Raw genomic sequence first — 26,669 nt, 5'->3', positions numbered from 1 at the left:
TGGGTATTGTTGAGGGGTGGCTGTTGCTTGGATATCTGCTTAGGAGGTCTTTGCTGTTTAGGCAGATTTTTATTTAGAGCCTCCGAGTATGTTTTTGTGTGTTTATGTGTTGGGTATGCAGATGCAATAGGTCTGTGTGAAACTGGATTTGTGGTGCGGGTGGTTACCTTTTCCTCCTGACTGACTGTGCCAGTCTTGGGTTGAGAGAGCTCTGCCTCCAGTTTGGCTGTGTAACTGCATCTCTCACATGTATTAGAGTTTGTTGGAAGGAGGAGAGGGTTGTCTGTGTACATAAGGCAATTGTAACATTGCCTCAAAATTCCCAGATTCACCAGCTGGACTGGAGAGTAACCTTGAAACTGACCCTTGGACATACCAGATTAGTATAGGGAGCTGCTTTTTTACTGATCAGATTAAAGGAAGGGAACTGATTTTTCACTTGATCAGGAAGGATCAATCGGGAGCCTAAATCTTATGAGAAGTCAAGGAGGGTGTAGTGCTTTAGTTAGTTAGTGTTTCCTTATAAGAGCTGGGCAAGTGCAGGGCTTTAGAAAGAGAATAGAGTGATTACTTTGAGAGTTTGAGCAGTTCTAAGGGAAAAAGTCAACAGCAGACTTGGTGGAGCCTGGAATAGTTTAAACCTGTTTAGGCAGCGCTGCCAGACGCTGTTCAGTGTGCAAAAAGAGAGTTGTATGGTTTTAAGAGAGAGATCAAGGAGTTTAGAAATGACACAAAATGGCCAATAAAACTACAGCTTCTAGGTAGTAACCACTCCCTCCAGGGACAGGCAGGCTGTTCAGTGTTTACCACTCCCACTGGTGAGGACAGAGACTTCCCTTTAGCCCAAGCAAGCACTGGCCTTCTAGAAACTTCCAAACAGTTCAGAACAGCAAATCTGTAACTGAACTTTCTTAACTTTCAGAAAGTGGGAAAAAAGCAAGATTTTTTTTTTCTTTTTGTTGTAGTTTAAAGGTAGCAGATACACACAAGCAGCAAAATAATCACAACAGTGCAATAAATGACCCCACACTTGAGTGCTAGGCCAAAATCAGTTAAAATGCAGTTTTTAGAGAAAAAAAACTATTTTAAATTAAGTGCAACACAGGAAATGCAATAAACAGGCTCTAGATGTGTTCCATGCACTGTTACTGTTACACATATAAACTTTAGCAAGCCGAAAAATGCCAAAAAGTAGGCGGCAAAGCAGTAAAACTTAGCAAAAAAATCAGAAGAAGAATACTTAAAATCACAAAAGTGGCTCATTTTCTTCTCTCAGCGTTTTCTCCCCTTGGTAGGTGCTTCAGCAACAACTAGCAAGCCTGAAAAGACCTTGAATACACTCTAACATCTACATTTATGGCAAGTGTACACAACTGTACTATGCCCTTCGTGTTTCACTGTTGCAGTGATCACATTTGGGTAGATTCCCAAAGCTAAGGATGGGAGGAGGAATTTAGATAGCATTAGGACCAGCTATAAGGCCCTGCAAGACTGCAGTGGCAAAACCAGCTCTGGATTTAGAAAAAAATTGGCAAATGATCATGCTTGGTGAAAGTATGTACAGAACTCCAGGTAGCAGCTTCTAACATGTCTCTGGTAGGGACACCTCTTGAGAAAGGCTGTAGAAGCAGATGCAGCCCTGGTTGAATAGGGTCTAATCCCCTGTGGGACAGGTTTTCTATGGTGCTTATAGCAGAAATGAATGCAATGGCCGATCCATTTAGAAATGGTTTGCTTTGAAATAGCCTTCCCCTCTGCCCCTGTAGCAAATGCCACCAGCAGTTGTACAGATTTCCTTTGAGGTTTAATCCTGTCCAAGTAAAATCTAAGTTGTCTGTGCACATCTAAGGAGTGCAATATCCGTTCCCCTTTGTTCTGTGGATTAGAAAAGAAGGCTGGCAAATTAATGGATTGATTAAGAGCCACACTGGATACCACCTTGGGCATGAAGGAGGGATTGGTCCTGAGGGACACCCTGTCCGCATGAAAGATGAAAGGTTCCACTGCCATAAGGGCCTGTAATTCAGATACCCTTCTTGCTGAAATGATTGCCAAAAGGAAAGCGGTTTTCCAAGAAAGGAATTTTAACTCTGCACTTGCAGCCGGCTCAAAAGGAGGAAGAGTGAGTTTTTCCAATACAAAGTTAAGATCCCAGGCTGGAGTTGGGGCTCTCTTGGGTGGAAGTTTTTGGCCCCCTCTGAGGAACTGCTTAAGCAGTGGGTGAGAAAAGAGGAGTGGTTCTGTGTTGTAATAAGCTGAAATAACGGAGACGTGAATTTTGATGGAGGAAAAGGAAAGGCCCTTTTGAAGCATCTCAGTTAAGTATTGAACAATCTGAGGTAAATTGGGCGCTGTTGGGGCCATCCATTGATTTTGTTTCCAGGCACAGAATCTTTTATTTTTCAGCATAAGATTTTTCTAGTACTAGGACTCCTTACCCCCCAAATGACAGCCACTTGTTTACTGAGGGATGGTAAAAGGACAGATTAGGTAACTAGCCAGGCTGCCAGGTTCAAGGTTTGAAGCTGGGGGTGCAGAATCTGGCTCTCCTGCTGAGACAGCAGGGTAGGTGTCTGAGGCAGGTGCCATGGGGCTAGTAGTGGCACTGCGCAAGAGGGGGTACCAGTGTTGGTGTAGCTAGTCTGGTGCAATTAGTATCATCCTTGGTTTGTCCTGTTTGATCTTTAGTAGTACTTTGGAGAGGAGAGGTTGAGGAGGAAAGGCATAAACTGATAGATTTTTTCAGCTGAAGGACAGAGCATTTACTTTCCAAGCTTGTTTGTGGGGAGTTCTTGTGCAGAATTTATCCAACTGGTAGTTCTGGGGGAAGGCAAACAGGTCTATATCTGAGCTCCTCTAATTATCAACATGTTGAAAGTCTTTGGCTCCAGTTTCCACTCGTGTGGGTCCATGTGATTTCTGCTTAGTTCATCTGCCAGTGTATTTAGTTTTCCTAGAAGGAATTGAGCCTGTAGATGCACTTGGTAGCTCAAGGCTGTGTTCCACAGAGCCATGGCTAGTCTGCAGAGGGGGTAAGAATGGGTACCCCCTACTGCTGGTTTATGTACCACATAATAGTGGTGTTGTCAGTCTTTACCATTAATTGTCCTGGAAGAATGTGGTCCTTTATGGCTCTCGGAGCATTCTGTACAGCTAACATTTCTTTTTTATTGATATGCAGGTGCATTTGACTTTGGTATCATTTGCCCTGAATGCACTTCCCTGCCAGGTGAGCCCCCTATCCATAGTCTGATGCGTCTGTTAGGGTTTGGGCGGCAGCGGGTAGAGTGAATGGTAGCCCCTTGTTCTGGTGGCAGGCCTCTGCCCACCAAAGGAATTCTAACCGTAGGCAAGGTATGATAGGAATCATTGCTTCCAGATCCTGAGAATGTTGACACCATAGGCTTTTTAGATACCATTGTAGTTTCCTCATATGCAGTCTTGCATATGGAATTAGTAGAATGCAGGAGGCCATGAACCCCAAGGCTTGCAGTATTTGCCTTGCAGACAGCAGGGTTTTTGTGGCCACTAGTCTGAAGTAAGTTGTCAAATTAATTTGTTTCTCTGTCGTGAGGAAAGCCATCTGGGAAGCTGTGTTCAAGCTTGCTCCCAGGAATATAATTTGCTGACAGAATACCATATGTGATTTCTTTTCATTTATGGTGTACCCCAGACAAGTTAGCACCTTTTGTACAAATGCCAGATGATTCAAAAGTAAGTCCTGGCTTTCTGCCTGAATTAGACAATCGCCCAGGTTTGGGTATATTTGAAATCTGTATCCTTGGGAATCTATATTTAAAACCAATTTGTCCTGGGTAATGAGTTCCTAGTTTTTTGCCTGCAGAGCAATCTTTCCCTAAAGGAGCAGCCAGTTGAAAAGTGCTTGGAAGTTTTAAAGTTAAATAATTGAGACAGTTTAACGTGTGGGGGTCTTACTACTCCCTGATTTGGAAGCGGCAGCCCCCCCACTGCTTAGTCATGTGCGTGCCCTGGGACTGAAGCCTTGGTGTTCAGTCCAAACCCAAACCCAGAACCAGCAGAAGGCCTCCAAGAGGCAGGAAAGGACCAATTCCTGGGTTTGGACCGAGAAGGCCTGGGAGAGAGGTAGGAAAGGACCAATTCTTAGAAGGCCAATGCCTACTAAATCTTGGAGGCTGTACTTGCAGGAAATCTAACAGTTTGCATAGATTTAGCTTTTTCCTCCAGCTTTTTAAGAATGTCTTCCGCTTTGTTGCCAAGCAGTTGGTTCTGATTTAAGGGAGCATCCAGCAATTTAGCTTTAACACAATCTGGCAAGGATTACTCCTTAAGCCAAGCATGCCTTCTAAGTATAGACCCAGTGACAGCAGCCCTGCAAGATGCCTCTAGTGAATCAAAACCACAATGCAAAGTATGTTTTCTAACCTGTTCAGCAGAATGCATTAAATCCTGTAAATCCTTATTTTCACCACAATCAGGAATCATCATCATTTTCTGTTTAAGCAATCCAATAATATGCTGTTGATACTTTAACATATGAAACTGGCAATTTAAGGCCCTAATGGCCAAGGTTGCATAAGTGTATACCTTCTTACCCCATCTATCCAGCACCCTGGAGTCTCTATCTGGGGGGGTAGGATTTTTGGCAGTAGCAACCTTAATGCCCTTGGGTCCTGTGAAATGGTCTCAGGATCTGCAGTAGGATTTTTAAAAGGAACTTGAGAGAGTCAGGAACCCTGTAATATCTATCAGATTTTCTGGGAGCAGGAGGTAGAGAGTCAGGGGCCATGCTAGATTCCAAAAAGGCATCAACAATGTACAGGAGGGATAGCTAAAGGCCTGTGCTGGGGCAGGAGTAAGAAATCCCTAAGCCTCTTTTTAGAAACGGAGAAATCCTGGCTTTCCCAATGAAAGAGTATGCAAGGTTTAACCAAAAGAGAAATCCTCTGGGGGGGGGGGGGAGCCAAGGGAATAGAGTCCTCTGCATCAGAATCCTCATAGGTAGACAAGGGTAAATCCTGGTCATCAGAGGAAACAATAATTTCAGAATCCTGGTCATAAGCAAATTCAGTCCTAGGTCTCTTAGAGGGGGAAGGTTGGCTTCCCCGATTAAAGTAATAAGGTCTTCAGCCATTCTTATCATTTATTTAGGCATAGAGGCCTGACAATGCGGTCTGGGCGTCAGTTTTCTAGGCATGGTTCAAGTTTTAGGCCTTGAAGAAGAAGATGGCGTTGGTTTAATATGCAAGTCAGTAGGCCTGAATACACCCACAGAAGCCGGTGCCTGCACATCGGCTCCGGACACATCCAAGGTAGAGACATCCACAGGTTCCAAAGTTGAAGCATCAAGCGTCATACCGGACTCTGAATGGGTCTCAGTAGAGGCCTGCGAATCTGAAGTAGCGGGCATCAGGGACTGCAGAAGTACCTCACTGAGTACCGGCGAACTGGCGACTGGCCTAGGAGAAGCATCGTCAGCAGCTTTGGACCTAGGCGGCCTGTCTCTGTCTATCTTTGCGTTTTTTCAGAATGTCGGTAGTTGGATGGCTTACTGAAGACATATCTGGATAACTGAACTGAGAACCAAAATATTTAGAAGCGTAAATATACAGACGACGAATAGTTGGTTGCTTAAATAAGGCACAAAACTGACAGAGAGGTATGTCACGGTCAAGGCCTAGGCAAGGAATACAGTACGAATGAAAATCTTTATGGGGTATTTGCTTTCCACAAGAAATACAATTATTGACTTTTACTGACATCGGTTTGGAGCAAGAAAAAGTTTCCCCAACGGGGTACTTAGCTTTAGTTGAAGACTTCAGTTCTGAAACTAGAAAACGAAAATTTCAGAAGTCGGCCGACAGGCACTTGCGAACTGCTTCTGCTTCGGGCACCGCATGGCAAGAGACTGATGTAATGGTATCGGCTGCATACTTTATATCCCTGACTACCTGACGTCACGGAAGATGAGACATCAACAGACGCAGGATCCAAGACTTTGATAATCAGGCCGACTGAGGGCTACTGCAAGCAGATAACCCAAATATGATGACTGCAGCAGTGAAACACTAAGAACATCAATTGTCATCCAGCGACACTCTAGACCAGAAAGCCGCCGAAGTTGCCATGGATCTCGTGGATTGGGCTTTAAATCACGCCTGGGAGAAGATGCCTTTGTCAGAATACGCCGGGATAATGCATTGGGAAATCCATCTAGCAATGGTAACTTTGGAAACTGGCTTCCCTAAAAAGGGTCTCTAATAGGATACAAACAGTTGGTCTGATTTCCGGAAGGGTTTTGTTCTGTGTAAGTAAAACCTCAATTGCCTATGTACATCCAACAAATATAACTTATATTTACCTCTGTTTTGGAAATTTGGAAAGAAAACAGGAAGATTGATGGTTTGATTAATATTGTTCTCAGAGGCCACTTTAGGAAGAAAGGATTTGTGCGCAGGGAAACTCTGTTCTTATGAAAAAACATAGGGAACTTTAATAGATAAAGCTTGGAGTTCCGATACCCTCCTGGCCGAAGTAATGGCCACCAAAAAGGCAGTTTTCCAAGAAAAGAATTGCAAGTCTACTGACGCCGCTTGTTCAAAGGGAAGGGAAACTAGAGCATGTAGGACAAAGGTGAGGTCCCAAGGCAGCATTGGATCTTTCACTGGCGGTCGTAACATGAAAGTTCCTTTAAGAAAGGTCTTACAGAGCCTAGATGAAGCTAAGGAAGCCATATTTTCACCCACATGGAAGTTAGAAATGGCAGCCAATTGAACTCTAACAGTAGAAAAACTCGTACCCTACTGAAAAATATCAGATAAAAATTTCGGAATGGCGGAACTGGAGCTGAAAATGGGTCTAGATTCCGTTCAGAGGCCCAAATAGAGAAACATTTCCATTTACTACGGTATATCTTTCTGGTAGAAGATTTATGGGCAGCCACCAGAATGGCTTTAACCAGAGAGGATAAACCAGGAGTTCTAATCACTAATGGAACTGGAGCAGCCAAGCTGCGAGTTTCAGACTGCGTCCAGGTCTAGGTGAGGAACCCCTGAGGGATGAGAAATATGATCGGGAACCGGATCCAAGATCTGTGGAGGAACTACTAGATGAGACCACAGAGGGGAATCAGACCTGACGAGGCCAGAATGGGGTGATGAGGATTATTGTGCTCCCCAGCCTGCGAGCTTTATGAAGAAACTTCGGAATAAGAGGTAATGGAGGGTAAGCATAAAGGAGACTGGGAGGCCAAGCATGAACCAGTGCATCTCTGGTGGCTTCCCTCTGAGGATGGTTCAGAGCAAAGAACTCGCTGCACTTTGCATTGGAAGGAGATACAAAGAGATCGCAAGACCAGCCTCACTTGAGGAAGATCTGTTCCACTACTGAAGGATTCAGAGACCACTCTTAAGGCATCAGAATGGTCATGCTGAGCCTGTCCACTAGGATGTTGGACTGTCCCGAAATGTGAGTTATCACCAGAAAACGACCGGTGGAAACCGCCCATTCCCATACTCTCATGGCTTCTCCACAAAGGGGAGTAAGATCTGGTTCCTCCCTGCTTGTTGATATACCAGACCACTGACATATTGTCCGACTGGATGGCAATAGTCCCTAAAGGAAGATGGGCATGAAGGGCCCACAATGCTAAAAGAACCACCCTCATCTCCAGGACATTGATATGCAAGTTGGTCTCAAAAGGGGACCACGTGCCTTGGACTGTTCTTCCCAGGCAATGCCCCCCCCCCCACCCGAGCTGGGAGGCATCCGTGGTCACTGTGGTTGTGGAAAAAGAGGGAAGAAAGGGACTTTTCTGGACAAGTCCACCAGAGAAGTGACTCCCTGCACGCCTGGGTTATGCATATCGGATGAGATAAGGGTAGGTCTAGAAGGGACCACTGAACTGCTAACATCCACTGGAGGACCCTCATGTGAAGCTTTGTGAAGGGGGAAGACTGATAGTGGCTGCCATGGAACCCAGGGCCTGCAGAACTGTTTCCGCTGATGGGCAGTGACAGTGAAGAATGCCAGACATGTGAAGTTTCATATGGTTTACCCTTTCCATGCAGAGATAGACTTTCATTTGTATGATGTCTAGCTGAGCTCCAATGAAGTCTAAGCTCTGAACTGGAGCCAGCAACAACTTGTTGATGTTGACTGTAGTGCCCAGTCGGTTTGCTAGAAAGAGGAAGTAATCTCTGGCCTGGCATAGTAGACGCTTGGTAGGGGCAGCAAGGAGCCAATCATCCAGGTAGGGGATAACCTGGTTTCCCTGAAGCCTCAGGTAGGCCGCTACCACCAATATGACTTTGGTGAACACCCCGGGGGCTGTGGTGAGACCAAAGGGTAGGGCCCTGAATTGCTAATGATTTGCCCCATTTGGAAGTGAAGAAACTTGCGGGACAGCCTGTTCATTTTGATGTGATAGTACGCGTCCTGGAGGTCAGTCGAGCACATCCAACCTTCTGCCTGCAGGGAGGGCAGAATGGACTGAAGTGTGGCCATCCGGAGTTAATCCTTGGCTACTGACAAGTTCAGAACGGATAGATCCAGAATGGGTCTTAGGTCCCCTGTTTTCTTAGGCACTAAAAAGAACCTGGAATATATCCCCAATCCGGATTGATCTGAGGGGACGGGTTGGATGACTCATTTTTTTAACAGCTTTTCTATCTCTAGTGCTGCATCCTCCCTCTGTGCAGGTGGAACATCTGGGAGAAGTTTTGGTTGGGGAGGTGGTGCCACGAATGGGATGGAATAATTTCTGGATATGATTTTTGACTCCCACCCAGTTGGGTGTAACGAAAGACTGCCTCCAGAGATGAGCAGTCAGGCAACCCTTCAAGATTGCTGCGCGGGTCTGTCAGAGAATGGTTCTCTAGACCCTAAGTTCTTTGGACTCCCTCTGGCTCTGGGCTGGCATCTGTCGTAACCCCCCTCTGGCCTCTGGGGGAAGAAGAGTCCTGAGTGTCTCGGAAGAACTGAGATTTCTGGAACCACATCTTCTTTGCCCCTCTGATTCCTTGAGACGGATCTCTGAAGGATGGAGAAGAGGATCCCGATGGCAGGCAGTGTCTTCCCCAGTGTCTTCCTGTCCTTTTCACTCTGGACTAGAGTCTCATGCACAGACTTCCCAAACAGCAAAGAGCCATCATAGGAAGCATTTACAAAAGAAATCTTAAAGGGTTCTGAGAACTGACATAGCCGAAGCCAGGCGTCGTGCCTCATGGCAATGCCGGACCCGGCCACCCTAGCGGCCCCTTCCGTGGCATGTGAAAGGAGACGCATGGATGTATTCGCGACCGCTTTGAGAGTGGCACTGTGCGCAGAGAACATTTTCATGCTCTCTGCTGACGTGGGCTCTGAGGGCGACTCAGCGACCTCCTTAACCAAGTCTCACTGAAGTCGAATAACATGCACCATATAGTTGAGCCCCCTTGTGGAAAAGGTGGCTGAAAAACTCACTTCCCCAGACGATCTATCGACTGCGACTCTCGGTCAGGAGGATGGACCGTAGAGCTCTCCTGAGCGAGCACTTTCTTGACGGCTGGGGGGGGGGGGTTGGAGACAACCAGAAGGTAGATGGACCCGTGCTGAATGCCTCCAGGAACACAGACCTGTCCAGAGTTGGTTTTTGGCCAGACAACCCTTACTCTTTGGTGTAGTATTTCCATGATGTCTCCAAAGGAAATATCCTGGGGGGGGGGGGGGGACCTTCCTCCTCTTTCAAGTCTGTGTTGTCTGTGAGGGACTCTGGGGAGGAGTCCAAGTGCCTCCTTTTATACGTGCGTTTGTGAGGGACCTCGTCAGTGGGACTCTCTGTGGAGGGCTCACAAACTGAGGGTTGCTCCATAATGGGTGCTCCCTGGGGCACAAAGCACAGGCTGTCCCCGAGATGAAAGGATGGTCGGAGCCATACCCAAAACAGAGGGAGTCAGGGCAGATTCCAAAGAGAAGATGATCAGAGGCCTTGACCCACTCGAGAGGACCCTCTCCACCATGTCGAAGGCAGAGGGAGAGTGTACATCCTGGGAAACCAGCAATGGAGCCGCTCTCCTGAGATCCGAAGAGGGAGTCAAAGCCACATGCACTGGCGCTGAGATGCCGACAGAACCCCTTTAGATCAGACACAGAGGCTATGGCTCCAAGAGCTCGGATCAAACCCGCACAAGGCCATGGCCGGAGTCGAGGTAGTAGGTACCGTTGGGACCGGCCGTCCGACACAGAGCTCTCTGATCCAAGGACTCCAAAACCAAGGGCCGGATTGGAGAAGGAGCAATGTGGGAGAAGGGCCAAGAACCCACCGTTCCGGAGGAAAAGGGGACTGGGTAAAATCCCCATCTGGATCTGGGTGCTGATAAACTTCTGCATCATCCTATCTCTGATTCACTTAGATTGCGGGTGGAAAGGGACGATGAAGCCACAGACACTGGCCGGGAGTGTCAGTGAGGAGAGGCTCTCAAAGGAGGCTTGGACACAGTCGGCTCCAGTGAAAACCTCGGAAAATGGAGCAGAGAGGTGCTGGGCCTGGGAGGAGTTTTAGACTTGGGTGGAGGCCCTGCCTGTGCCAGACAGTCAGGGGACCACTTCCTGGGTCTACCTTTGTGTCTTCCTGTCTAAATCCAAAGGCCTAGAGACGGGGGGGGGGGGTGAGCCCCAGAGGCCTGCAAGGGAGAAGACACAGTAGAGACCGCTACCACAGCCATCCCAGATGCTAAGAGGCCTTTCATCATCAACTTAGTCCTCCGGTCTTTGAGGGCTATGGGATTAAATCCTGCGCAAATCGTGCAGACCATGTTTGGATGGGCCATACCTAAACAGACAATGCACAGAGTGTAGCCATCACCTGGGGAAAGCTCGTGGCCACACTCTGCATTTGGTACATCTGCCATGTCTAAGGGCCCCCGGGCCCCCAGGCCCCCCCCCCCACACACACACACTAACTGGGTGAGTGAGGGTAAAGGGGAACACAGTGAAACAAACTCTAACTTTATTTTACCAATGGTTGACATGGGTGTAGGGGAGGTAAAGGTAAAAATTTTAGGGGAAACTAGCTATCCAAAAAGCCAAACACTTGCCAAAAAACACTATAAACCTGGAGCTCGAGACCAGACTGCTGGGCTGGAAAGCGGTAAACGAGATCAGAGGGCAGGAAGGAGATGGAGGGGCATTGTGGGTAGGAGGCAGAGTTTGGAGCTCAGATCAGATGCTGGTGATGCGGCTGTCTCGGATCCGATCCGGATACCCACAGTTTGAAGATCAAATGAAGTAAACTACTTCAGATTGTCAAGCTTGCTATCTTTCAAGGGTGAGCATATTAAGTGCCTTTCACATTTTCGCTGAAGGAAATACTGTGCTTTTTCTGTGAAAATATATATTTTACGCTAGGAAATGTTTTTATTATTAACTGTCATGTTTATGTTTTTTTTACTTGGGGAATGCTTGCATGAAAAAATGTAAAAATAAAAATGTAAAAAGAAAAATCTATGTAGAATATTACTCCAAAGACCAGAATAATGTTTTCGTGGGGACAGTCGCTGAAATTTTTACCTCAAAATCTTACATTTTCTGTCAGGTTTACCAACGCACACAAGTGCCTTCAGGCTTCTTTCTCAGCTTAACCATGCAGCATTGAGACTCTGGTTATACTTTCTCCAGCCTACAAGATGATTTCTAATGAACGAGTGTCAGGCTAGCTCCTTCACTGCCTCAGCCGCAGATGGGCGATTGTTGTGGCTAGACTAGGTTCCTTGGTCCATTTATCTCAGTCCTCTGGTGTAGCTCAATGGGAAATGATCTAAAGGTGGATCAAAAAGATTTCCAAAGGGGTACCCTAACTCTGGAAGTCAACAGGATGGCCCAACTGACAAATGGTCAAGTACTTGGAGGCAAAAAAATGGAACTGAAGATGTTGTCGGCTGCTCTCCCTTATTAGCAGGTGTCAGCTGAAGTCTCAGGTTTTTTGAGGAGACCAGTTGTATACGGGGGATGCCGGAAAGCTCGGGAAAACAGAACAGAAAGCAGATATTCATTTCAGGCTACCCAATAATGGGAGTTAATGCAGTATAATTCCTCATGATGATTACCGACTGGTCTAAATTTATGAATTGCTGTGACATTGCACATCAAGAGTAAGAGGCTCTCTTTTCCTGGATTCTGCCTATGGAAAGAAAATGAATGCAATGATTTAGGAACAAGCTTTGCCACTATTCTTTGGAGAAAACATGGAATCAGACTAGTCTCTTCTGTCAGTCTTCAACTGATGGGTTATCAAGATCCATACAGCTCAGACTCTAGCAGACGCTTGGATTCAGATCTCAGGCTCCTCCCCTACCCACAATTCCCCACTGCCAACTCAATATGTCAAATCTTATTTACCACTCAAATGCTTCAAACATGGTGCTTGACTGTACTGCACTCATTTTCGGGTCAGATAACTGAAAGATTTGACTACATTATTTCAGATACTGTCGCCTTTTCATAGCTAGCTATATTAGAGTAGTTCTTTCTCTTTTGTTTTTTTGGAGGATTTTCTCTCTCCCTCACTAGTTAAAAAGTCCTTTCCTTTTTCCTTCATTGTGATTATTAGAATGTTTTAGGGCTAATGGATTGCTTCTTTGGATTACTAGAACTTTAGCTTTTGTGACTGGTATAACTGTGTGTGTGTGTGTGTGTGTGTGTGTGTGTGTGTGTGTGTGTCTTCTCAGTTACCCACCATGTCCAATAAGGCTTCAAGCTAATGTATGTGTGGCCACAGGCTTCCCCCTTCAAGATGTACATGGCAAGTGCATTTATTGCTTGGGGGCTTCTCTTATGGATGAAGTGTGTTTCACATGAGTGGGCTTTGGGGATACAGCCCCTTGGACTGTAGTCCCAATTTATCTTTAAGGCTCTCCCGCCAAACCAGTGGAAAGGACTCCATCCAAATCTGGATCCCCTTCTACAGGGAATCAATGGAGTAAAGCAAGGGAGACAAACCAAAAGAAAGGGACAAAGAATAACAAGAAAAATGAATCCTTCAAAGAAAAAGGTTTTTGGAAAAATCTGTTAAAAAGAATCTCAAGAAAGGTCACCCAAACCTTTTGCTCCATCAGGTCCAGCACAGAAACTTAAAAATGTTAGGTCAGACTCCTTTGTTCCAACCCATCAGAATCTGGTAGTCAATTCCTCCTTTTAGGGAACGTAGGTTTGCACTGGAACCGATCATTCATCAGCCCCAGTCTCACTTTTTCAGAGAGACCACCTTCACTGGTTCTCTAGTCCACTTTAGACAGCTTCTTTTAGGTCATTGTGATTAAGGACCCTGTCCAAGGCTGATATGGACAGGATAATGTAGAAGTTTGATGACCTAGATTCAGTTATTGGCCCTCATGGAGCCTCCACTTTTGTAAGGCCAGGAGCCATTCCATCTGCACCTCTATTAGTTTTTCCTTCATCGATCCAGAGTCTTTGCATCCATACCTTCCCTCAGAACTACCTGTGTTGGAGCAGACAGTATAGGAAATTCAACTCCAACAGCATCTCTTACTCAGTAGACCTCAACAGCATCAGACCTAGAGCAGAGAAGTTGGGGAGTCAGAATTAACTCAAAGACTGTCTAAGCCTGCCCTTCCTCTTGGCGTTTCAGCTCCAGTGAATGTTTGACAACAGAGACTGATCTAGTCACAGGGATGCGGCTTTGTTGGGGCTTTGAATCACACAGGGGCTGCTTTGGGACCCGTTTTGGCTTCAGCTTGAGGCATTTGAAAATGTTCTCTCCATATCTAAACGGGGGTTTTTCCCTACCATGCTCAGAACCATGACAAACCCTGCTGACATCTTCAGCTACACTTCCTCCTGTTGCCACGAGACAGCTATCTCCCAGAGGCCTCAAGATAGTAGACATCTTGGACTCTCAGCCTGCTTCAGTGTTCTAGCTGTGGGAGAACATAGCACTCTTGTAAAAGGAGGCATTTAAACTCTTACCAGCAACATTGAGTCCCTCACAGAGGGAACTAATTTTGATGAAGTGGATGGCCCCTCTGAAAAGATCTCTTCTGAAACCATTCAAGAGTTACTGAGATGGGGGTGGGGGTGGGATGGTCCTTCAACACCCCTTCCCATGAGGGATCTGTATTTCTCAAGGCCTCTGGGACTTGCTCATCTATTCCCTGGGTGGTCCCTCCTGTTGACGAACTTGTGGATTTGGTCTCGTGGGAGGCTTGGAGGGAACTGAACATGGTGGACCCAACCCCTAGGAACCAGCTAGGATTTTAATTTTTCTTAAAGACAAACCATAATGGACAAGGATCCCACATTGTGGCAGCTGCTACTACAATGGAATCCAACAAAAGCTTTCAGAAGAGAGCTCTACTGTCCATCCTGCTACCAGGGAGTTGGACAGGTTCCGAAAGTGGTTTACGCTTCAGCAACCTTTGTATTATGGTCAGTGAATTACTTTGCTCTCTCCCACACCTTTATTCCGACTGCTGATTGGACAGCCCAGAGGAAGAAAATCAGCAGTCAGAATGAAGAAATTTTTTAGGAATTTCTTTCTCATACATAGAGATAAGAATATTCACCCTGAACATCTAAAATATATAAACACTAATTAATTAATAACTTTACAGCCTAACAACTAACTATATACAGAAGCAGGGGGATGGTGGATAGGTGCGGTTACTACAGCATTACAGAATTTGAGCATCTGCTGTTATGTTAAGTGCACAGTTGTACTATGTTCACCATTCTCAATGTAGCATTAGCCTTTTAGCTGTATGGGTCAATTACCAAAGCCTATCCAACCTGAGAGAAGGAAGGATAATGATCCAGGAGTCCCTGGAGAATAACTTAAGCAAAGCCAGTCCTGGACCTATAAAAGAATCCAGTTTGTAATGCTTTGTAAAAGTATGCAGAGAGGGCCATGTTGCTGCCTTGAGAATGCTTCTAGAGTCCACATCTTTCCAATATGCCATCATAGATGTCACGGCTCTAACAGAATGTGCTTTAATACTGCCTGGAACTGATATACCATAGTGGGTATAACAAAAGGCAACAAGTGTAGGACAACCACATCAAAAGAGTTTGTTTTGACGCTGGTCATCTGCTCTTAGCCTCATCATAAGAAGCAAGTAGCTGATCTGCTTTTCTGAAGGATTTAGTTCTCTGAAGACCATACCAGAGCTGCCTATGCATGTGCAGAATATGTAGAAATGGAATCCTCTCTCCTCGATTCTTACGGTCAGGATTTAACACTGGGAGACTGATTTGATTCAAAGTAGTCTGAAACACCAGTAAGCATAAATGAGGGATTTGTTTTTAATGCAACCCTATCCCTATGGAAGGGCAGACAGGGTGCACCCACCACGAGAACTTGCAGGTCAGATACTCTTCTTATAGATATCAGAGAACTGAGGACAGATTTCCAAATAATGCACCTTACTTTTTCCAGCACAAAGTTAATGTCCCAGTAAGGGGCCACCTGTTTTCTAGTTCTAATATGCAACATCCTTTTAAACTGCTTTACCAAAAACAGTGAGGAAAGGGGAAGATCCATGGAGAGAAGCTGAAATGGCTGCAAGATTTACCTTAAAAAAGGATTAAGATGGGCCAGAGGAAGGTAACTCACAAATTATTCAGAAAGTACAGTTTTGTACCTACCATAAATGTAGATGTTCGAGGGCTATTACAGCTGCAGTAATTACTAATACACAAAAGTAAGCAAATAAAACATAGGAACTAACATCACAGCAACATGAATAGTTATTCAAACCCTAAAGGTCTGGAGGTGGAGGGAAGGACTACTAGGAAACCTGTGCTAGGCTTGTAATAGCTCAGACATCTACATTTATGGTAGGTACAAAACTGTACTATGTTCATCGTCGCATTTACAGCTGCAGTATTATATGGGTAGTAGAATCCTAAAATGTATAGGGTGGTAGGTACTATCTGACTGGGTTGAGCTAGAATGCCCTGCAAAACTGCAGTAGCAAAGCCTGCTCTTGTTCTGGTAGAAGGTGGCAGGCCTGGTTTGGGGCACCCCCCTAGATACCACTAGGCATATAAAAGGGGTTGATGTCTTGAAACCCTGTCCTGATGGAATAGTTCAGCTGACTGTGGTTTTAAATTGGCTTCGTCAGCAATAATCCTCAATAGAGAGGCAGGGTGGGAGGTAGCAATGTGGGCTCCTCAATAATGGAAGTGGTATATGTATAAGCCAATCTGGTGTGATGATATCATGAGGCCTTCCTTTTCCAAGCCTTTTGGATGGAATAGATGATGCAAAACTTGCATAATGATGATTTTTCATCCACAAATGGCTGAAGAGGCGATCACTTTTCCGCTGAACAACTTCCAGGAGTGTGGATGTCAACTTCATAATTGATGATTTTTCATCTGCCCTGTTTGTTTCTGTCTGGCCTTTACGCTTGGCCTCCTCTCCATGATCTAACGATTAGCTTATTCGTGAAGGTCTGTTAGATTACATAAGTGTCTTTCACCAGTATTTTCCATTCCTGTTGAGTGCCTGAGCCTTTGAAATTGTGTTTGTTTTCCCAAGGCCCGTTCAAAATGCATGAGTTGATCTTACTTTTAGAATTGCATTCTTTATTGCCCTTTGCATTTTTTACGTGCACAAGTATTCTTTTTTTACTTTCGACGGTGTCCTGGGCTTGGGGCCTGAAGCCTTTAATTGCATTACTCTAATCTGAGGCGCGCTTAGGCGTAATCTGGCGTCTGTGGTTGCAGCTTCAGAATGGAGCTTAGGGAGCCCTTTGTTTACTTTGGGCCCACATGCTTGGATTCCTTTGAAGACAGGGGACAATTGGCTTGTGGAATCTCCCTAAGTGGGCTGTAGGACGTTGATTTTTTTTTACCATTGAAGTTGAATTTCTTTATGCTTTTGCCATAGGATTAGATTAGAAGAATGCAAGATGCCATGAATCCCAGAGCCTGCAGGATTTTCCTGCAGAGGTTTTTCTGAGAGAGGGTGTTAGCTTTGATTTCTCCTTGTTGAGGGTGTATCCCAGAAATTTAGTAAAGGCCTTGATGGAGAAAAGATGGTATTTTACCATGGGTGGTGGTGGATGTAGACATATCCACATTGGTGGGTTCCGCAGGGGGGAAGACCAGTTAGTTCAGGGAAAGGACAGAAGGGTAAGCGGTAGGTACACTGAAGACCGCGAGAGGGCGTGTGCGTCGGTAGGACTGCGGGACGCTGCAAAATCCTTGCACAGGGCGTGGAGCACGATAGAAGACTGGTGGTGGTGGCCTGATTGTTTTTCTGGGCAGTCCTTTGCCCAAATCGACTGGACTGACGACTTGATATTAGTATCCGCTTTATTTTAAAATTAATGTGGGCGATAATGTTGGGGCGAACTTGATAGTGCTTTGATAGAAGGTAGCACAAAGGTGCACAGTGCTGACGGCCCGAGACGACCATCTCAGACCAAATGGAAAACAAGGTATTCCTTATATGCGTGAAGTCATGTTGGCCCACAAAATCTGGTGTTTTTTTCGACATCGGGTCTGGGCAAGAAAAAGATTTCAACGGGCTGGTGCTACATAAATTACCGATAAAGGCCCTGGTTATTGAATAAGCACCAGCTAGAATATCTTTTCCACTTACCAATACAAGATTTCCTAATAGCAGGTTTTCTTGCCTTCTTTAGTATCTGCTGCATGCCCTCATGAAAAAAGAGGGTGCCTAAAGGAATCAAAATTAAATCATCCAGGCAGTTAGCTGAAGATGGGGTATATCAAAGTCATCCTGTCTTGTTTGAGTAGGTCCAGTCTGTGAAGAAACTTGTGGCAATTATCCTTGGCCAGTCCCATAAGACGATAAAACCAATGCTGCCATGGCCAAAGGGAGTCATCATAATTTTTGGAGTGCGTTTCTGAATTTTCAGAATTAACCTGGGTATCAGTGGAAAAGGTGAAAAAGCATAAAGAACATTCAAAACCACAGAAATGAAAATGCTTCTGTTTTCCAGGATTGCCTAGGAGCAGGCCTGGAGCAGAACTTGGTCAGCTGTCTGAAGGCAAACTAATCTGTTTGAGGTATTCCTCACAAGTGGATCAATTTCTGGAGGACATCCTTATACATTTCACATTTGTGAGGGTCTGTTCTGGTCCTACTCAGCTTATCTGCCACTGTTTTGCTCTGAAGGAACGCAGGATGCTTAGAGGGTTACATGCTGTTGCAGACAACTACCAAGCCATCATGGCCAGCCCGCACAGAGGGCATGACCCTCCTCCCCCACTTGTTCATGTACCACATCACTGTGGTGTTGTCTGTAATCACCTGAAGAGGTCCAGGGACTACAAATAAAGATTTTATGGCATGGATCACAGCCAACATCTGACACTGGTGTACTCTGTCTGACACAATCTACAGGCCTTGCATCATTAGTCCCATAGAAAGAGTTCCCCAAGCAAATATTGTTATTTTGTCGCTTGTCTGAGAATGACTGGAGAGGCTCACAAAAGTATTCAGATAAAAATCCAGCTTTTGTGCAAGGAAAGACTTGTGCAAGGAAAGACTTGTGTAAGGAAAAGACTTTTGCTGAGCAGAGTCTATAAATCAGCCAAGAAATCCATCCCTATGTGACAGTCAAGGAAGATTTTTGTACATTTATGAGGGAACCCAGACTGGCAAAAAAAGAGATGAAACCTATGTTAAGGACTCTTGGCATTTGGGGAAAAGACTGCAAATATAAGCAATTCACCTAATTATGTGAATGCCATTCAGTCTTCAACAAGCTTCGACTAAATCTAGACACTTTGTAAAACACCTGCAGAACTGTAATAACCTAAAGGGTAATGCAGAAATCTGAGAAAGTTATTGACGCCTATGGCAATGGGAATGTGTTAAGTATCTTTTAAATCTAATGCTAAATGACATTCGTGGGAAGTATGAAAGGTAATAATGTTTGAAGGGTTAGCATTTTGAACTTTGGCATTTTCACATACAGATTAAGAAAGGAAAAATCCTTAACTGGTCTCCAAGAAAGCTCAATCTTTGTTACCAAAAACACTCTGGAATAGAGGCCTTTCCCCCTTCATCTAAAAAAGAACTAATTCACCCCAGAAATAGTCTGACAGAAAAATTCCTCCAAAGGAGGTGGAAAGGAGCAAGTTTCCTGCGAGTCACAGTTACGGGCATGTGAATCTGTAGGAGAAGCTCCATCTTTGTCAATGTCTGAATTTTGTTAGTTCGGACTGCCCTCTGCTGGGCTGTTGAATCAGCAGTCACAGTGAACATGTGGATGGGAGCCAGAACTTTGTGAAGCTGTCCTGTTCTATCTTAGGCAGACTACAACCTGTACAACCAAATGGCTACTACTAAACACTGAGAATGATGACCACTGCCAGTGATGCATTTCTGCAGATCCCCTTTTTGACAAGTCAGCAATGGCAGCAAAGACCAAGCTAAGAGAAACTGTGAAGCCTGTATGGTATCAGAGACCATATTAATGATAGAAATTGCCAGTTAGAGATTTGTTCATATGCCAGATTGCTTACCTTCTCCCATTTGTCTCATCATGGCTCGAAGTAAGTCAAGAGGCCCTCTGCCAGTCCATACACTAGCCACTTTCTGAAGTCACAGTCATGCTCAAGGTGATACAGACCACCAGCTTCTTGTGTCTTCTTTTACAGATATCTGAGCAAAAGCACTGGCACTTGTGATGGCTCTTCACATTACACACAAAACTCTAGAATAACCAGTGCCTGTGCTGGCCATAGTTTGTCTCCTGGCAATCGCCTCAACATCAATGTAGTTTTGCTGTTTTTCACACTGATATAGGGCAGGATTGAAAGCACAGCTGTGTAAGGAGCAGAATGCAGGAGGTGGGTGTGACGAGTGATGGTCCCACTGCTGCCAACCAATATGTGAAGATCCCACCACTGGGCTAGTAATCAAGGAGCCTGAATCCTCACCACTGACACTGGAGAGGGATGTGCACTTGGAATACAAATGGATACACTCAGTATTTCCAGATGCAGACCTCTCGGCATCAAGCACAATTTCCCTTAACAGCACACAGGGAACACACTCAAGTCCAGGGTATGAATTTCTCGGTTTCCCTCCAGGTCCCCAACTCCCCACTGGTACAGCTGAAGGATTAGGTCCTCAGCCAAGCGTCCAAGCCAAGTTCACCACCACCCTGTCTGTAAACCCAGTGTTTTGTGTCCCTGTCCCCAAGTAGTTGACACACACATTGAGATTTGATTTTTGAGAGACACACACACAGACACCTGGGAAAAGCTGGCACAGTTTTACCTGCTGTGACCCCTTCTGCTCATAGTATAAGGTAGTTATCACTGCCACCAGACACTGAGGTAGATTTACCTCATTTGTTTAGCACCTAAACAAAAAAGGCCCTTAAAGGGTGTGCAATTATACTGTGTAATATTAATATAAATGGTAGTAATTGATCAAGACAGCTAGGACTACTGGAATGGCCCACACTGTTACCAAATATAAGCACTCTCAAAGGTTAAATACTTTCTACAAGGACCAGTCACAATAAAAGTTTTAAATATATTTAATAATAAATAATAAAAGAGCATGAAAATACTGAATATATATTCACAGTAAACCACAGAATTCAGATCATAGGAAATATTGAAAAGAACACTGATGGACAGACTCAGACAAAGAAAAACAATATCTAAATTAAGTTTCACTATATCCCTGACTGAATCGAAGAGAATTACTATTTCCTAATAACCTACCCGATAGAGCAAGGCACAAAGAAATATATGATCAGACTTTTTAGTCAGGTTCCACACAACATAATACTCATCCTCAGAGATTACTCCCTGTAAAATATAATATCCAAGATGGCATGCAGAATGACCTCATCTGGTCACCTGATTCAAAGTTCTCACAGTAACCCCCTTTGAAGCTGAGAAAGGAATTTAGCTTATATGGCTACAATACAAATCTTAAATGTGTATGGCCGTGCCTGGGGCTTCCCCTCTTTTTACCAAGCTAATGAACAAAGGCTTCTTCCAGACCCACTGTCTCAGGTCCTATTCAGCACTGTGGGGGTAACATTTTAATGATTTAACAGCTCATTGGCATTTCCCTTATTTAGCTTAAAGTAAGTTAGCTGATTAACCTTTGCTGTCCCACTGTCCTCTATTAAAACATATACATTTAATTCAGTCACAATAATGCATACATTTTTTTCATTCCAGCAGGGTGCACTGTTGATACATTTTAACACAAGCAAATCTCACAAATACATTTTCAGCACAATCATCTGTACAAATCAGTTTGATATACAAATGACATTTACAAAATTCCAGCAATCTGTGTTGGCACAAGTCATACGTCCACTGCCCTACTTCTGGCATGGCTGGCAGTACCTCCTATCTTCACAGTGGGAATGATTCCAAAGGTCAGAAATGCATTGTAAGGAGACCCATGTTCTCCTCAGCAAGGGAACTGGAAATTCAGAAATATGTCAAAACTGGAGATTTCTGACTAGGATATCTTAAAAGCTACCTGCTAAAGATTGCCTTTGAAATCAGATTGCTACATTGGTCACCAGACAAGCAGCACTATAGCAAAACTAAAAAACAAAAAAAAAAGTAAATTTAATCTTACTTGCAAAAAGCAGTAACCGCTCTGCTTCTGCCTCTTCCTGAGAGCCTTTCCCATGTTCCTCATCTGTACAGCAGTTCAGAGCCTGACTGGCTTGGTGGATTACGGTCTGTTGTAGATTTACCTCATTGTTTAGCACCTAAACAAAAAAGTAAATACATCAAATTTGACCATTGACTATGAACAATAAAGCATCCAATACCTTGGCCAAGCAGTTCTTTTTTATTCTAGCCATTTTAAAACCAGATGCATCATTTGTAGGACCTCCTAAACAACTCTCTAGCATACTGGAAAAGGCACCACCCTGGCTATTGAACAAAAATTCGGAGACAGTATTATGTAGGGGATATTAACACTGACTGGCCCCTCCTCGTCCTCTATCCCTAACTTACTCCAACTACATGGTCTAAACCAATTATGTCCAATCTGCAGTCACAAAATTCAATAGTATAATGTTCTCTCACTGCTAGCTGACTCAGTAATGATCACTATCTAAAGCCTCCCTTTTCTAGCGAAAGTAAAGTACCCTGCAGTAGTTGGAAATTAACCAATTTATGCAAGCAATTACTGGGAGTTTAGATAAAGCCTGGGTTAAGTACATATAAAAGTAAAACAGACTTCCTTTGATCATTATATGGTAAGATGGAAGGATTCTTTGTGACATCCCACTCCAAATGACTTGAGGACTTCTATTAATTCACTCCTTTAGCTCAGCAATAACGTTATCCTGTCTCCTTCTCTTAATGCATGGAAGAGAGACTGCTAAATTCTGCTACTCTACTTTGAAAAGAGAGTACCTGAAGTATATGGATCACTTCCCACTTATACATCTTAAACCTGCTTTGGAACCAGTGATTCAGATCCAGATGAAGGTAGCCTATATTATGCAACCTACTCCAGGAGTCAAAATTCTGGATCAGCAGTGTGTAATGATAAAGAAGTTATGTACTCACCACAATGTTCCATCTGCATTGTTATTCATTTGTCTTCAACCTGTGGGTATAGGCACAGACAGACATCGGTGCCGAGCCAGCCATATCCAAGCTATAGTGCCGAAACAGAGCTCCTCCCCTACCCATAATGCCCTCTCTCCTTTACTACCTAGGAGAAAATTTGCCTGACAAATAGGTTCCTGACCCAAACCCCCTAGAAACAGTGACAGTCAACTTCTAGAAGAGGAGGCATAGAGAGAGAACAGAAGGCCTCCTCTGCCAGGCCAAGAACTCATGGAAAAGGGGGAAGGAAGGTTGAAGAGAAAATAACAATGCAGATGGAACGTTACGGTGAGTACATAACTTCTTTATCTGACATTGTTGTCTTCATTTGATCTTCAACCTGTGGGACAGAGTCCCCAGCTACTTAAGCCCTGGGTGGCCCTAAGGAAGGATGCTTCGGAGCATGACGGAACCAAAGGAAGCTGTGCTCATAGAAAAAATATCCAATTTGTAATGGGAAATGAAGGTGCGAGACCCAGCCCATGTAGCTGCAGCACATATCTCAACTGGTACCCAGGAGGAAAAAGCTGATGACGTAGACACCGCCCTGGAGGAGTGTGCTTTCACTGCAGAAGAAAGAGGAACATCATTCTTCTTATAAATAAAAGTGATACATTTCACAATCCAGTTGGCAATGGTTTCTTTGGAAACAGGCAATCCCAATCTGGACTTAGAATATGATAAACAGATGACTGGACTTCCTGAAAGATTTGGTTCTGTCTGGATAAAAATGGAGCCGCCTGTGTACATCAAGCATGTGTATAATGATATTCCCCTTTATTTTGAAACTATGGGAAGAACACAGGAAGATGGATGACCTGATTAATATTCTTCTCTGAAGTGACCTTGGGCACAAAGGAAGGATTCGGCCCAAGAGAAACAGTATCTTTGTAAAAGAAAAATAAGGTACAGGGGCTGAATGCAAAGTGCTTGTAATTCAGAAACCCGCTTAGATGAAGTAAGAGCCACCAACAGAGCAGTTTTCCAGGACAAAAACTGTAGATCCACTCTTGGAGGGCCCAAAGAGAGATGACACCAGCGCCTGAAGTACAAAGTTTAGGTTCCAAGGAAGAACTGGGTCCTTAACTGGAGGCTGTAAAAGAAACATTCCATTCAAAAAGGCCTTGCACAATCTAGAAGCAGCCAGAGAAGAATCCTTTAGTCTGACAATAATGGGGTAGGGCAGCTAGTTGAACTTTAACTGTGGAGAAACTGTCACCTCTGGTGACGATACAAGCCAGAAAGTCCAAAACCGAAGGAAGATAGGCAGTAAAAGGATCCACTGGATTGTGACACGCTCAGATGGAAAACTTACATTTGCTAGCATAAATCTTCGTGTTGGATGACTTGGAAGTGGAAAGCAATATATGCTTCACAGGAGATGAAAGCCTGTGATCTCTAGCCATCACTAGAACTGCAGAAGTCAAGCTGTGAGCTTCAGGCTTTCCAGATCTGAATGATAATCGCCTCTGGATTGGAAATCAGATCCAAATATTGATCCAGAATCCAAGGAGGACGGACACTGAGACCAAAGGAGAGGAAACTAAACCTGATGAGGCCAAAAGGGGTAAGGAGGATCACGCAACACCTTGACCTCTGTGTCTTCTGAAGGAATTTCACCATAAGAAGGGGAGGGTAAGCATACAGCAGACCAGGGGCCAAGCATGAACTAGAGCATCTCTGGGAGTCCCTCCTCTGGGGGGAATCAGGGTAAAAATCTCACTGCACTTGGTGTTAGCAGGTAAGGTGAAGAGATCGCAGCTGGGTTGACCCAACTTCCGGAAGATCATGTCCGCCACTGATAGTTTCAGAGACCACTCATGAGGAGACAAATGATCCAGCCGAGTTCGTCTGCTAAGATGTTGGAAATGTCTGAAATGTGCATTGCAATAAGAAGGCAGCCTGAGGAAATCGCCCATTCCCACAACACCATGGCCTCTTGACAGAGGGGGTAAGACATGGTTCCTCCCTGTTTGTTGATCTACCAGACCACTGCCATGTTGTCTGTCTGGATTGCAATCATTCCTCGTGGGAGAAATGAATGCAGTGCCTACAACGCCAGAAGCACTGCCTTCATCTCCAGAACCCTGACATGGAGATTAGTCTCGAACACTGACCACATTGCTTGAACAGTCAGTCCCAGCCAATGGCCCCCCCCAACCGAGCCAGGAGGCATCCGTGGTGACTGTGGCCACAGGAGTGGGAGCCACAAAAGATCGACCTTCCGCTAAATTCTGAGTGTTTAACCACCAAAGAAGGGAGGACCTGCAGGCTCTGGATAGATAAATGGGATGGGACAGGGGCTGGTCCAGGAGTGACCACTGAACTATTATGGCCCTTTGGAGAACCCACACGTGTAGCCTTGCCAAGGGTAAAACGATAATGGTTACTGCCATAGATCGCAAAGCTTGAAGGACTTGGGCTGCTGATGGCAGAGGTGTTTCTAAAATAGAATGCACCTGGCCCTGAAGAGACTGAATCCTGTCGCTGGTGAGAAAGACCTTGCCCAGGGGACTTTATCAACAGCACTCCGATGAATTCCAGGGAACAGAGAGGCTCCAATTTTGATTTGGGAAAATTTATCTTGATGCCCAAGGTCAAACCTAACTGAAGGAACTGGTCCCTGGCCTGAAGAAGCTGATGCTTGGTGGGTGCAGCTAGAAGCCAGTTGTCCAGGTAGGGGAAAACCTGTATCCCCCTGCAGCCTGAGATATGCTGCGAGTACTGCTACCACTCTGGTGAACACCCTGGGGGCTGTGTTGAGGCCAAATGAGAGTACCCTGAACTGACAATTCCTGGCTCCTGACCAAAAGCCTAGGAACCTCCTGTGATGCTTATCCCATCTTTATGTGATGGAAAGCATCCTGGAGATCCACCGAGCATATCCAATAGTCCTTCAGAAGGTAGGGAAGGATTGATTGAATCGTAGCCATCTGAACTTTATCTTGGCAACAAACCTGTTCAAGCAGGTGAGATCCAAGATCAGTGCGTGCCCCCCCCCCATCTTTTTGGGCACCAGAAAGAACCTAGATTAGATGCCTGTTCCAGATAGTCATGGGGAAACAGATTGGATGACTCACTTGTTCAGCAGCATGGACATTTCAAGTTTGGCTGCCTCCCTGTGAGCAGTGGAACATCATCTGGGGAATCTTTTGGGCATTTGGCCGGTGAAAAGAGGGTATCACATAGCCCCTGGAAATTATTCTCGGCACCCATTGATCCAATGTGATGGCTTGCTAGGCTGATGGGTTCACAAAGAAAAGCAACCCCCCTCCTACTGCCTCCTGGGTAGGACAGCCGAGCATCACTTCAGGGCCGCTGGAAGGGCCTATTCGGGCATGAGTCCTGAAACCCCTAGGGTGGCATCTAAAAGAATCATTCCCCGATCTGCCTCTAGGGGAAGAGTCTGCCTGTACATATTGATGGAAGGCCCTGGAGTTCCTGAACCACAACTTCTTACTACCTCTGATACCTGGAGTAGGAATGCTGAGGAGTAGAAAAGTGGATTCTGACGGCAGACAGGGTCTTTCCATCCTTCTCACACTGGGCTAAAGTATCCTTTACAGATGGACCGAACAGGAAAGATCCAAAGGGGGAGTTTTGTGAAGGATGCCTTGAAGGGTTCAGAGAAATCGCAAAGCCGCATCCAGGCGTGACGCCTAGTAGCGATGCCTGAACCAGTTGCTCTAGATGCACCTTCCGTGGCATAGGAGAGGAGCCTCACAGAGGTGTTAGAAGTTGTTTTAAGAGTGTCCAGTCTGGAGGAGAATACCTTCTCCTCCGCCAACATGGACTACGGGGTAGATGCTCCTCGATAAGTGATCTCTGCAACCTAGTAAGGGTGCACCATGTAATTTAGTGCCCTAAGAGAAGGTTGCTGATCTATATAAACACGCTTCCTCAGTCTGTCTACCACTCTGAACTCAGTCAGGCAGATGGACAGAGGAGCTCTCCTGAGCAAGCTCCTTTTTCTGGCAGCTGCAACCACCAAGGCATCAACAGGGACACTTTCTGCCAAAAAAAACCCTGTCTGGTGGGGGGCTATGGACATTATCAGGGCATTTTGGTACTGGTTCCACCACATTCAGTTCCTTCCACACCCTGTG

The 26,669-nt window shown here is 45.1% G+C and overlaps 1 protein-coding gene across 1 annotated transcript in view; it reads right to left on the bottom strand.

The window, feature by feature from the left end:
* Positions 1–26,669, bottom strand: part of LOC122796501 (anillin-like) — a gene marked incomplete at its 5' end in the record, with an annotated part of 1,089,678 nt that overhangs the window by 613,355 nt on the left and 449,654 nt on the right. Inside the window, 1 exon segment of the mRNA XM_044065033.1 lies at positions 21,572–21,707. Coding sequence (XP_043920968.1) covers positions 21,572–21,707 — 136 coding nt within the window.

Source organism: Protopterus annectens, chromosome 3.part0, assembly GCF_019279795.1.
Source record: "Protopterus annectens isolate FY-2018-M chromosome 3.part0, PAN1.0, whole genome shotgun sequence".
Classification (NCBI taxonomy): domain Eukaryota; kingdom Metazoa; phylum Chordata; order Ceratodontiformes; family Protopteridae; genus Protopterus; species Protopterus annectens.
Note: the sequence above shows the minus strand (reverse complement) of the source record. Positions and strands in the feature narration are given on the sequence as shown.